The following is a 14,705-nucleotide window of genomic DNA, read 5'->3' on the forward strand; positions in this document are numbered from 1 at the left end:
GGGTCTATAGAGAACAACATCTGGCCCTATAGTGGTAATAGGAGTGGAGGGTCTATAGAGAATGTTGTGTTTCTTCCTACAGGGTATCATCTGTCCCTACAGTGGTAATAGGAGTGGTGGGTCTATAGAGAACAACATCTGGCCCTACAGTGGTAATAGGAGTGGTGGGTCTATAGAGAACATCTGGCCCTACAGTGGTAATAGGAGTGGTGGGTCTATAGAGAACAACATCTGGCCCTACAGTGGTAATAGGAGTGGTGGGTCTATAGAGAACATCTGTCCCTACAGTGGTAATAGGAGTGGTGGGTCTATAGAGAACAACATCTGGCCCTATAGTGGTAATAGGAGTGGTGGGTCTATAGAGAACAACATCTGGCCCTACAGTGGTAATAGGAGTGGTGGGTCTATAGAGAACATCTGTCCCTACAGTGGTAATAGGAGTGGTGGGTCTATAGAGAACATCTGGCCCTACAGTGGTAATAGGAGTGGTGGGTCTATAGAGAACATCTGGCCCTATAGTGGTAATAGGAGTGGAGGGTCTATAGAGAACATCTGTCCCTACAGTGGTCTATAGAGAACAACATCTGTCCCTACAGTGGTAATAGGAGTGGTGGGTCTATAGAGAACAACAACATCTGATAACAACATCTGGCCCTACAGTGGTAATAGGAGTGGTGGGTCTATAGATAACAACATCTGTCCCTACAGTGGTAATAGTGGAGGGTATATGATAACATCTGTCCCTACAGTGGTAATAGGAGTGGAGGGTCTATAGAGAACAACATCTGGCCCTACAGTGGTAATAGGAGTGGTGGGTCTATAGAGAACATCTGTCCCTACAGTGGTAATAGGAGTGGTGGGTCTATAGAGAACAACATCTGGTCCCCAGTGGTAATAGGAGTGGTGGGTCTATAGATAACAACAATAGTGGAGTGGTGGGTCTATAGATAACAACATCTATAGGAACATCTGTCCCTATAGTGGTAATAGGAGTGGTGGGTCTATAGACAACAACATCTGGCCCTATAGTGGTAATAGGAGTGGTGGGTCTATAGAGAACATCTGTCCCTACAGTGGTAATAGGAGTGGTGGGTCTATAGATAACAACATCTGTCCCTACAGTGGTAATAGGAGTGGTGGGTCTATAGAGAACAACATCTGGCCCTACAGTGGTAATAGGAGTGGTGGGTCTATAGAGAACATCTGGCCCTACAGTGGTAATAGGAGTGGTGGGTCTATAGAGAACATCTGGCCCTATAGTGGTAATAGGAGTGGAGGGTCTATAGAGAACATCTGTCCCTACAGTGGTAATAGGAGTGGTGGGTCTATAGATAACAACATCTGGCCCGACAATGGTAATAGGAGTGGAGGGTCTATAGAGAACATCTGGCCCTATAGTGGTAATAGGAGTGGAGGGTCTATAGAGAACATCTGTCCCTACAGTGGTAATAGGAGTGGTGGGTCTATAGATAACAACATCTGGCCCGACAATGGTAATAGGAGTGGTGGGTCTATAGATAACATCTGGCCCTATAGTGGTAATAGGAGTGGAGGGTCTATAGAGAACATCTGTCCCTACAGTGGTAATAGGAGTGGTGGGTCTATAGATAACAACATCTGGCCCGACAATGGTAATAGGAGTGGAGGGTCTATAGATAACATCTGGCCCTATAGTGGTAATAGGAGTGGAGGGTCTATAGAGAAAAACAGTGTGTTTCTTCCTACAGTGGTAATAGGAGTGGAGGGTCTATAACATCTGTCCCTACAGTGGATCTATTAATATCTGGCCCTATAGTGGAGGGTCTATAGATAACAACATCTGTCCCTACAGTGGTAATAGGAGTGGAGGGTCTATAGAGAACAACATCTGGCCCTACAGTGGTAATAGGAGTGGAGGGTCTATAGATAACAACATCTGTCCCTATAGTGGTAATAGGAGTGGTGGAACATCTGTCTATAGTGGTAAGAGAGTGGTGGATCAACATCTGGCCCTACAGTGGTAATAGGAGTGGTGGGTCTATAGAGAACAACATCTGGCCCTACAGTGGTAATAGGAGTGGTGGGTCTATAGAGAACAACATCTGGCCCTACAGTGGTAATAGGAGTGGTGGGTCTATAGACAACATCTGGCCCTACAGTGGGAATAGGAGTGGAGGGTCTATAGAGAATGTTGTGTTTCTTCCTACAGGGTATCATCTGGCCTACCGTGCTAGTAGGAGTGGTGGGGAACATTCTCAATGCTCTCATCAACTACATCTTCCTCTATGTGCTGGACCTGGGCGTAGCGTGAGTCATACATACTATAAATTCAGTGTAGATTACCAGATGTCTCCAACTCTGGATCGAGGAACACACAGAAGGAACTGCCAGATGCATAATTTCCCCCCCAGGACCAGCCACACTGGGAGACATATTTGAAATAGAATTCATGGTGCAGGGTGGAGAAAATCCCATTAAAACATGATTTCAAATGTATCTCCTGAAAGGCTGTCATCACCATTCAATTAATACATTAAATGTAAACATTCCATCGTAGTGGAGCTATTTTATATTTTTTTCCACGGGTCTTTTTTCAATCTCATGGCAACCCTATGCTTGGTGTGGCTGATATGAGCAAAGCAGACCATCTGATATGCCCTTCAATATTTTGTGAGGCAAACCTGAATTTAAAATGTAGTGATTCTATTGAAACGAATGTCACAATTGTCCCGTTTGCGAGCCATGTTGTTAGGCTATGTTTGATCTTTGTTTCCTCTTCAGAGCACACTGGTGAGAAACAAAATAATTAAAGTTTAGCACTGCATCTACACATGTTTAATGATCTGAATGATGATGATGATGATGATGGTAAAGGGGGTGATTGAATTTACATTAGAAACTGGGTGGTTTGAGCCCTGAATTCTGATTGGCTGAAAGCCATGGTATGGCAGACCGTATACCACGGGTTTGACAAAACATGTATTTTTCCTGATCTAATTACGTTGGTAACCAGTTTATAATAGCAATAAGGCACCTCGGGGGTTTGTGATATATGGTCAATATACCACGGCTAAGGGCTGTGCCCAGGCACTCCACATTGCGTCGTGCTTAAGAACAGCCCTCCCCTTGAACTTTGCGACCTTTTGCCACATTTCAGGCTTCAAACATAAAGATATAAAACTGTATTTTTTTGTGAAGAATCAGCAACAAGTGGGACACAATCATGAAGTGGAACGACATTTATTGGATATTTCAAACTTTTTTAACAAATCAAAAACTGAAAAATTGGGCGTGCAAAATTATTCAGCCCCTTTACTTTCAGTCAGTAAAGAAGTTTAAAGCCAATGTTGACCGAAATGACTTGATGATAAATACAAAAATCAATTTGCACCTGCACTGTGATAGTCTCAGAGGTCCGTTAAATCATACTGTTGTGAAGAAGTTTAAAGCCGGATTTGGATACAAAAATATTTCCCAAGCTTTAAACATCCCAAGGAGCACTGTGCAAGCGATAGTATTGAAATGGAAGGAGTATCAGACCATTGCAAATCTACCAAGACCTGGCCGTCCCTCTAAACTTTCAGCTCATACAAGGAGAAGACTGATCAGAGATGCAGCCAAGAGGCCCATGATCACTCTGGATGAACTGCAGAGATCTACAGCTGAGGTGGGAGACTCTGTCCATAGGACAACAATCAGTCGTATATTGCACAAATCTGGCCTTTATGGAAGAGTGGCAAGAAGAAAGCCATTTCTTAAAGATATCCATAAAAAGTGTTGTTTAAAGTTTGCCACAAGCCACCTGGGAAACACACCAAACATGTGGAAGAAGGTGCTCTGGTCAGATGAAACCAAAATTGAACTTTTTGGCAAAAATGCAAAATGTTATGTTTGGCGTAAAAGCAACACAGCTCATCACCCTGAACCCACCATCCCCACTGTCAAACATGGTGGTGGCAGCATCATGGTTTGGGCCTGCTTTTCTTCAGCAGGGACAGGGAAGATGGATAAAATTGATGGGAAGATGGATGGAGCCAAATACAGGACCATTCTGGAAGAAAACCTGATGGAGTCTGCAAAAGACCTGAGACTGGGACGGAGATTTGTCTTCCAACAAGACAATGATCCAAAACATAAAGCAAAATCTACAATGGAATGGTTCAAAAATAAACATATCCAGGTGTTAGAATGGCCAAGTCAAAGTCCAGACCTGAATCCAATCGAGAATCTGTGGAAAGAACTGAAAACTGCTGTTCACAAATGCTCTCCATCCAACCTTACTGAGCTCAAGCTGATTTGCAAGGAGGAATGGTAAAAAATTTCAGTCTCTCGATGTGCAAAACTGATAGAGACATACCCCAAGCGACTTACAGCTGTAATCGCAGCAAAAGGTGGCGCTACAAAGTATTAACTTAAAACCTCTTGGTCTTACCCATCCCGGATCCGGGATCGTGAATACACCCTCAGGCTCATTACCATAACGCAACGTTAGCGATTTCTAAAAATCGCAAATGAAATGAAATAAATATGCCTGCTCTCAAGCTTAGCCTTTTCTTAACAACACTGTCATCTCAGATTTTCAAAATATGCTTTTGAACCATAGAAAATCAAGCATTTGTGTAAGAGTGTTGTTAGCTAGCTTAGCATTTATCGTAGCAATTAGCACGCAACATTTTCACAAAAAACAGAAAAGCAATTAAATAAAATAATTTACCTTTGAAGAACTTCGATTTTTTTCAATGAGGAGACTCTCAGTTACATAGCAGATGTCCAGTTTTTCCTGAAATATTCTTTGTGTAGGACAAATCGCTCCGTTTTGTACATCACATTTGGCTACCGAAACAAACCGAAAATTCAGTCACCAAAACGTTGAACTTTTTTCCAAATTAACTCCATAATATCGACCGAAACATGGCAAACGTTGTTTGAATCAATCCTCAAGGTGTTTTTTCACATATCTCTTCATTGATATGCCGTTCGTGGAAGCATGCTTTCGTCTCAGAATCCCATGGAAAAATACCAGCAGTTGAGTTTTGTGCACCAATTTCCACGCAGGACACCGTGCGGACACTTGGTAAATGTAGTCTCTTATGGTCAATCTTCCAATGATATGCCTACAAATACGTCACAATGCTGCAGACACCTTGGGGAAACGATAGAAAGGGCAGGCTCATTCCTGACGCATTCACAGCCATATAAGGAGATAATGAAAAACAGAGCCTCAGAAATCCTGCTCATTTCCTGGTTGCAGTTTCATCTTGGTTTTGCCTGAAGCTTCTGTTCTAGGGCACTCACAGTGAATATCTTTGCAGTCCTGGAAACGTCAGAGTGTTGTCTTTCCAAAGCTATCAATTCCATGCATAGTCGAGCATCTTTTGTGACAAAATATTGTGCTTAAAACGGGCACGTCTTTTTATCCAAAAATGAAATGCTGCCCCTAGAGTCTTAAGAGGTTTTAAGGGTGCTGAATAATTTTGCACGCCCAATTTTTCAGTTTTTGATTTGTTAAAAAACTTTGAAATATCCAATAAATGTTGTTCCACTTCATGATTGTGTCCCACTTGTTGTTGATTCTTCACAAAAAAATACAGTTTTATATCTTTATGTTTGAAGCCTGAAATGGGGCAAAAGGTCGCAAAGTTCAAGGGGGCCGAATACTTTCGCAAGGCACTGTATACCACACCTCCTCGGGCCTTATTGGTTAAAAATACAACAGAGGTTGGCAACTAGGTTTGGCCTTCAGACCATTTTTTTCTGAGTTTGTTGATAGTCGGCTGGCCAGAACATTACTATTAGCAATAGCCTACTAGCTGCCCAGTTCATAGGCCTACACTATACATTTAACACATGTAATTAGTGATCAAATCAATGACAATAACCTAATCGTTTCCATCTGATTTACAGCGGTAAAATCACCAATGTCTCTATTTAATACCTACTCAGGCTATTCATCTTACCTTATTTATTCAATGTCATACCATATCATCATTATGTCATAGAAGTTCTCTCCAGTTTATGAGCTATAGCCTCATGCCATGAGCTGAAAATGATACCAGCACTAAAATGTGATTCATTGATTCAAGGAAATTATATGAACTCACTGTCAACTGCATTTATTTTCAGCAAACTTCACATGTGTAAATATTTGTATGAACATAACAAGATTCAACAACTTAAACCGAACAAGTTTCACAGACATCTGACTAACAGAAATGGAATAATGTGTCCCTGAACGAAGGGAGGGTCAAAATCAAAAGTAACAGTCAGTATCTGGTGTGGCCACCAGCTGCATTAAGTATTGCAGTGTATCTCCTCCTCATGGACTGCACCAGACTTGCCAGTTCTTGCTTTGGGATGTTACTCCACTCTTCCACCAAGGCACCTGCAAGTTCCCGGACATTTCTGGGGGGAATGGCCCAAGCCCTCACCCTCTAATCCAACAGGTCCCAGACGTGCTCAATGGGATTGAGATACGGGCTCTTCGCTGGCCATGGCAGAACACTGACATTCCTGTCTTGCATGAAATCACACACAGAACGAGCAGTATGGCTGGTGGCATTGTCATGCTGGAGGGTCATGTCAGGATGAGCCACATGAGAGAGGAGGATGTCTTCCCTGTAACGCACAGCGTTGAGATTGCCTACAATGACAGACAACAAGCTCAGTCCGATGATGCTGTGACACACCGCCCCAGACCATGACGGACCCTCCACCTCCAAATCGATCCCGCTCCAGAGTACAGGCCTCGGTGTAACGCTCATTCCTTTGACGATAAACGCAAATCCGACCATTACCCCTGGTGAGACAAAAACGCGACTCGTCAGTGAAGAGCACTTTTTTCCTGTCTGGTCCATCGACAGTGGCAATGTTGTTGCTGGTGATGTCTGGTGAGGACCTGCCTTACAACAGGCCTACAAGTCCTCAGTCCAGCCTCTCTCAGCCTATTGCAGACAGTCTGAGCACTGATGGTGGGATTGTGTGTTCCTGGTGTAACTCGGGCAGTTGTTGTTGCCATCCTGTACCTGTCCCGCAGGTGTGAAATTCGGATGTACCGATCCTGTGCAGGTGTTGTTACACGGGGTCTGCCACTGCGAGGATGATCAGCAGTTCGTCCTGTCTCCCTGTAGCGCTGTCTTAGGCATCTCACAGTACAGACATGGCAGATTATTGCGCAGTCCTCCTTGCTGCTTTTTATTTTAACTTGGCAAGTCAGTAAGAACAAATTCTTATTTTCACGACCTAGGAACAGTGTGTTAACTGCCTGTTCAGGGGCAGAACGACAGATTTGTACCTTGTCAGCTCGGGGGTTTGAACTTGCAACCTTCCGCTTACTAGTCTCACGCTCGAACCACTAGGCTACCCTGCCGCCCCATTATGACAGACCAGCTAGATGGATGACTACTAACTAGTAGCTAGTTAGCTGGCTAGCTTCTGAAGGGGGTCCGGTAATAGAAATAGCAGGTCCATACCACATTGGGTGAGGCGGGTTGCAGGAGATATATTCATATTCAGTCCTGAGATGGAAAGTGAGATTAAAGTATACACGGAAAAAAATGAGGAAAACGATATTTACACGGGACAGAACAGGACAAGACCAAACACACGACTGACTGCTACGCCATTTTGGAACAATTGTTGTAGGAGTAGGTTAGCTACTAGGCTATTAGACTACATGTCATTGAGGTAGGCTAAACTATACTGTTTCATTTGTTCACGGCATCTAAACTGATTGGATACCCCTCTTCAAAACTCGCTCTACTGAACAAACGTGCTATACAGCACAAACCCCGCCAGCCAAATGATCTCCAGCCCACACCACCCGTTACAACACTGTTTTCATCTCCCATCAGCTCAGAGAAATCAGCCAATTAAATGGCTGCGACCTCCGGGAGGAGTTTCATCTCAGGGGTTATTTTCTATTATGAGATGGGAGGGTCGGTATCTGTCTGACTGTTTCTATTATGGGATGGGAGGGTAGATATCTGTCTGACTGCTTCTATTATGGGATGGGGGGTAGATATCTGTCTGACTGTTTCTATTATGGGATGGGAGGGTAGATATCTGTCTGACTGTTTCTATTATGGGATGGGGGGTAGGTATCTGTCTAACTGTTTCTATTATGGGATGGGGGGTAGGTATCTGTCTGACTGTTTCTATTATGGGATGGGTAGATATCTGTCTGACTGTTTCTATTATGGGATGGGGGGGTAGGTATCTGTCTGACTGTTTCTATTATGGGATGGGAGGGTAGATATCTGTCTGACTGTTTCTATTATGGGATGGGGGGTAGGTATCTGTCTGACTGTTTATATTATGGGATGGGGGGTAGGTATCTGTCTGACTGTTTCTATTATGGGATGGGTAGATATCTGTCTGACTGTTTCTATTATGGGATGGGGGGGTAGGTATCTGTCTGACTGTTTCTATTATGGGATGGGAGGGTAGATATCTGTCTGACTGTTTCTATTATGGGATGGGGGGGGTAGGTATCTGTCTGACTGTTTCTATTATGGGATGGGAGGTAGATATCTGTCTGACTGTTTCTAGTATGGGATGGGTGGTAGGTATCTGTCTGACTGTTTATATTATGGGATGGGGGGTAGGTATCTGTCTGACTGTTTCTATTATGGAATGGGAGGGTCAGTATCTGTCTGACTGTTTCTATTATGGGATGGGAGGGAGGTATCTGTCTGACTGTTTCTATTATGGAATGGGAGGGTAGGTATCTGTCTGACTGTTTCTATTATGGGATGGGAGGGTAGGTATCTGTCTGACTGTTTCTATTATGGGATGGGAGGGTAGATATCTGTCTGACTGGGATGGGGGGTTATCTGTCTACTGTTTCTATTATGGGATGGGAGGGTCAGTATCTGTCTGACTGTTTCTATTATGGGATGGGAGGGTAGGTATCTGTCTGACTGTTTCTATTATGGGATGGGAGGGTAGGTATCTGTCTGACTGTTTCTATTATGGGATGGGGGTAGGTATCGGTCTGACTGTTTCTATTATGGGATGGGAGGGTAGGTATCTGTCTGACTGTTTCTATTATGGGATGGGTAGATATCTGTCTGACTGTTTCTATTATGGGATGGGGGTAGGTATGTCTGACTGATGGGATGGGAGGGTAGGTATCTGTCTGACTGTTTCTATTATGGGATGGGAGGGTAGGTATCTGTCTGACTGTTTCTATTATGGGATGGGAGGGTAGGTATCTGTCTGACTGTTTCTATTATGGAATGGGAGGGTAGGTATCTGTCTGACTGTTTCTATTATGGGATGGGAGGGTCAGTATCTGTTTCTGTATCTGTCTGACTGTTTCTATTATGGGATGGGAGGGTAGGTATCTGTCTGACTGTTTCTATTATGGGATGGGGGTAGGTATCTGTCTGACTGTTTCTATTATGGGATGGGCAGATATCTGTCTGACTGTTTCTATTATGGGATGGGGGGTAGGTATCTGTCTGACTGTTTCTGGGATGGGGGTAGGTATCTGTCTGACTGTTTCTATTATGGGATGGGAGGGTAGGTATCTGTCTGACTGTTTCTATTATGGGATGGGAGGGTAGGTATCTGTCTGACTGTTTCTATTATGGAATGGGAGGGTCAGTATCTGTCTGACTGTTTCTATTATGGGATGGGTAGATATCTGTCTGACTGTTTCTATTATGGGATGGGAGGGTAGATATCTGTCTGACTGTTTCTATTATGGGATGGGGGGGTAGGTATCTGTCTGACTGTTTCTATTATGGGATGGGAGGTAGATATCTGTCTGACTGTTTCTAGTATGGGATGGGTGGTAGGTATCTGTCTGACTGTTTATATTATGGGATGGGGGGTAGGTATCTGTCTGACTGTTTCTATTATGGAATGGGAGGGTCAGTATCTGTCTGACTGTTTCTATTATGGGATGGGAGGGTAGGTATCTGTCTGACTGTTTCTATTATGGGATGGGAGGGTAGGTATCTGTCTGACTGTTTCTATTATGGAATGGGAGGGTCGGTATCTGTCTGACTGTTTCTATTATGGGATGGGAGGGTAAGTATCTGTCTGACTGTTTCTATTATGGGATGGGAGGGTAGGTATCTGTCTGACTGTTTCTATTATGGAATGGGAGGGTCGGTATCTGTCTGACTGTTTCTATTATGGGATGGGGGGGTAGGTATCTGTCTGACTGTTTCTATTATGGGATGGGTAGATATCTGTCTGACTGTTTCTATTATGGGATGGGGGGTTATGGGATGGGATGGGGGTAGGTATCTGTCTGACTGTTTCTATTATGGGATGGGAGGGTAGGTATCTGTCTGACTGTTTCTATTATGGGATGGGAGGGTAGGTATCTGTCTGACTGTTTCTATTATGGGATAGGTATCTGTCTTACTGTTTCTATTATGGGATGGGGGGGTAGGTATCGGTCTGACTGTTTCTATTATGGGATGGGAGGGTAGGTATCTGTCTGACTGTTTCTATTATGGGATGGGTAGATATCTGTCTGACTGTTTCTATTATGGGATGGGGGGGTAGGTATCGGTCTGACTGTTTCTATTATGGGATGGGAGGGTAGGTATCTGTCTGACTGTTTCTATTATGGGATGGGAGGGTAGGTATCTGTCTGACTGTTTCTATTATGGGATGGGAGGGTAGGTATCTGTCTGACTGTTTCTATTATGGAATGGGAGGGTCGGTATCTGTCTGACTGTTTCTATTATGGGATGGGAGGGTCAGTATCTGTCTGACTGTTTCTATTATGGGATGGGAGGGTAGGTATCTGTCTGACTGTTTCTATTATGGAATGGGAGGGTCGGTATCTGTCTGACTGTTTCTATTATGGGATGGGGGGTAGGTATCTGTCTGACTGTTTCTATTATGGGATGGGTAGTATCTGTCTGACTGTTTCTATTATGGGATGGGGGGTAGGTATCTGTCTGACTGTTTCTATTATGGGATGGGGTTTATATTATGGGGATGGGGGTAGGTATCTGTCTGACTGTTTCTATTATGGGATGGGAGGGTAGGTATCTGTCTGACTGTTTCTATTATGGGATGGGAGGGTAGGTATCTGTCTGACTGTTTCTATTATGGAATGGGAGGGATGGGATGGGTAGATATCTGTCTGACTGTTTCTATTATGGGATGGGAGGGTAGGTATCTGTCTGACTGTTTCTATTATGGGATGGGGGGTAGGTATCTGTCTGACTGTTTCTATTATGGGATGGGAGGTAGATATCTGTCTGACTGTTTCTATTATGGGATGGGAGGGTAGGTATCTGTCTGACTGTTTCTATTATGGAATGGGAGGGTCAGTATCTGTCTGACTGTTTCTATTATGGGATGGGAGGGTAGGTATCTGTCTGACTGTTTCTATTATGGGATGGGAGGGTAGGTATCTGTCTGACTGTTTCTATTATGGAATGGGAGGGTCGGTATCTGTCTGACTGTTTCTATTATGGGATGGGAGGGTCAGTATCTGTCTGACTGTTTCTATTATGGGATGGGAGGGTAGGTATCTGTCTGACTGTTTCTATTATGGGATGGGAGGGTAGGTATCTGTCTGACTGTTTCTATTATGGGATGGGGGGTAGGTATCTGTCTGACTGTTTCTATTATGGGATGGGTAGATATCTGTCTGACTGTTTCTATTATGGGATGGGGGGGTAGGTATCTGTCTGACTGTTTCTATTATGGGATGGGGGGTAGGTATCTGTCTGACTGTTTCTATTATGGGATGGGAGGGTAGGTATCTGTCTGACTGTTTCTATTATGGGATGGGAGGGTAGGTATCTGTCTGACTGTTTCTATTATGGAATGGGAGGGTCAGTATCTGTCTGACTGTTTCTATTATGGGATGGGTAGATATCTGTCTGACTGTTTCTATTATGGGATGGGAGGGGAGGTATCTGTCTGACTGTTTCTATTATGGGATGGGAGGGTAGATATCTGTCTGACTGTTTCTATTATGGGATGGGGGGGTAGGTATCTGTCTGACTGTTTCTATTATGGGATGGGAGGTAGATATCTGTCTGACTGTTTCTAGTATGGGATGGGTGGTAGGTATCTGTCTGACTGTTTATATTATGGGATGGGGGGTAGGTATCTGTCTGACTGTTTCTATTATGGGATGGGAGGTAGATATCTGTCTGACTGTTTCTATTATGGAATGGGAGGGTCGGTATCTGTCTGACTGTTTCTATTATGGGATGGGAGGGTCAGTATCTGTCTGACTGTTTCTATTATGGGATGGGAGGGTAGATATCTGTCTGACTGTTTCTATTATGGGATGGGAGGGTCAGTATCTGTCTGACTGTTTCTATTATGGGATGGGAGGGTAGGTATCTGTCTGACTGTTTCTATTATGGGATGGGAGGGTAGGTATCTGTCTTACTGTTTCTATTATGGGATGGGGGGGTAGGTATCTGTCTGACTGTTTCTATTATGGGATGGGAGGGTAGGTATCTGTCTGACTGTTTCTATTATGGGATGGGTAGATATCTGTCTGACTGTTTCTATTATGGGATGGGGGGGTAGGTATCGGTCTGACTGTTTCTATTATGGGATGGGAGGGTAGGTATCTGTCTGACTGTTTCTATTATGGGATGGGAGGGTAGGTATCTGTCTGACTGTTTCTATTATGGGATGGGAGGGTAGGTATCTGTCTGACTGTTTCTATTATGGAATGGGAGGGTCGGTATCTGTCTGACTGTTTCTATTATGGGATGGGAGGGTCAGTATCTGTCTGACTGTTTCTATTATGGGATGGGAGGGTAGGTATCTGTCTGACTGTTTCTATTATGGAATGGGAGGGTCGGTATCTGTCTGACTGTTTCTATTATGGGATGGGGGGGTAGGTATCTGTCTGACTGTTTCTATTATGGGATGGGTAGATATCTGTCTGACTGTTTCTATTATGGGATGGGGGGGTAGGTATCTGTCTGACTGTTTCTATTATGGGATGGGGGTAGGTATCTGTCTGACTGTTTCTATTATGGGATGGGAGGGTAGGTATCTGTCTGACTGTTTCTATTATGGGATGGGAGGGTAGGTATCTGTCTGACTGTTTCTATTATGGAATGGGAGGGTCAGTATCTGTCTGACTGTTTCTATTATGGGATGGGGATATCTGTCTGACTGTTTCTATTATGGGATAGGTATCTGTCTGACTGTTTCTATTATGGGATATTATCTGTCTGACTGTTTCTATTATGGGATGGGAGGGTAGATATCTGTCTGACTGTTTCTATTATGGGATGGGAGGGTAGATATCTGTCTGACTGTTTCTATTATGGGATGGGAGGGTAGGTATCTGTCTGACTGTTTCTATTATGGGATGGGGGGTAGGTGTCTGTCTGACTGTTTCTATTATGGGATGGGAGGGTAGATATCTGTCTGACTGTTTCTATTATGGAATGGGAGGGTCAGTATCTGTCTGACTGTTTCTATTATGGGATGGGTAGATATCTGTCTGACTGTTTCTATTATGGGATGGGAGGGGAGGTATCTGTCTGACTGTTTCTATTATGGGATGGGAGGGTCAGTATCTGTCTGACTGTTTCTATTATGGGATGGGAGGGTAGATATCTGTCTGACTGTTTCTATTATGGGATGAGAGGGTAGATATCTGTCTGACTGTTTCTATTATGGGATGGGAGGGTAGGTATCTGTCTGACTGTTTTTATTATGGGATGGGTAGGTATCTGTCTGACTGTTTCTATTATGGGATGGGGGGGTAGGTATCTGTCTGACTGTTTCTATTATGGGATGGGGGGGTAGGTATCTGTCTGACTGTTTCTATTATGGGATGGGGGGGTAGGTATCTGTCTGACTGTTTCTGTCTGTTTTTTCCTGCTGTGTTTCCTATACAGTATGTTTTGTATTGTGTTAATTAAATGCTCAGATTTTCCTCTTCAAATAAACACGAATCTAAATAGTTTTGCTTTTCCGTTGACATGCATTTAAACACAGCCTTTTTCAGGACCCTGTGTTTCAAAGATAATTCATAAAAATCCATATAACTTCACAGATCTTCACTGTAAAGGGTTTAAACACTGCTTGTTCAATGAACCATAAACAATTAATGAACATGGTCATTAAAGACACTAACAGTTTACAGACGGTAGGCAATCAAGGTCACAGTCATGAAAACTTAGGACACTAGGGGAGACCTTTCTACTGACTCTGAAAAACACCAAAAGAAATATGGCCAGGGTCGCTGCTCATCTGCGTGAACATGCCTTAGGCATGAGGAATGCAGATGTGGCCAGGGCAGTACTGTGAGATGCCGAAGACAGCGCTACAGTGGTTAGAACGTTGGTCTTAAAACCTCTTAAAGCTAGGGGGCAGAATTTTCACTTTTGGATAAATAGCGTGCCCAATTTCAACTTCCTGCTACACATGCCAAGAATATAAGATATGCATATTATTCATAGATTTGGATAGAAACGTTTCTAAAACTGTTTGAATCATGTCTGTGAGTATTACAGAACTTATGAAGCAGCCAAAACCCTGAGGACTGTTCAGGTTTTTTTCCCCTCTCTGTTCACTATATTGTCTTTGCCATTGGATATTTAATAGGAACCTATTTTCAGTTCCTATCGCTTCCACTGGATGCCGCCAGTCTTTGGAATATGGTTGAGGTTATTCCTTTGTGCTATGAAGAAGTAGGCCAACTCGGAACTGGGGATACTTTTGTGAGTTGTGCAAGACGTGAAAAGCAGTGCTGGTTTATTTTCTTT

At 43.6% G+C, this 14,705-nt stretch overlaps 1 protein-coding gene across 1 annotated transcript in view; it reads left to right on the plus strand.

Moving 5' to 3' along the window:
- LOC127932968 (multidrug and toxin extrusion protein 1-like) overlaps positions 1-14,705 on the plus strand; it is a 69,495-nt gene that overhangs the window by 22,374 nt on the left and 32,416 nt on the right. The window contains 1 exon segment of the mRNA XM_052528982.1: positions 2,189-2,286. Coding sequence (XP_052384942.1) covers positions 2,189-2,286 — 98 coding nt within the window.

This window comes from Oncorhynchus keta, chromosome 11 (assembly GCF_023373465.1).
Source record: "Oncorhynchus keta strain PuntledgeMale-10-30-2019 chromosome 11, Oket_V2, whole genome shotgun sequence".
NCBI lineage: Eukaryota > Metazoa > Chordata > Actinopteri > Salmoniformes > Salmonidae > Oncorhynchus > Oncorhynchus keta.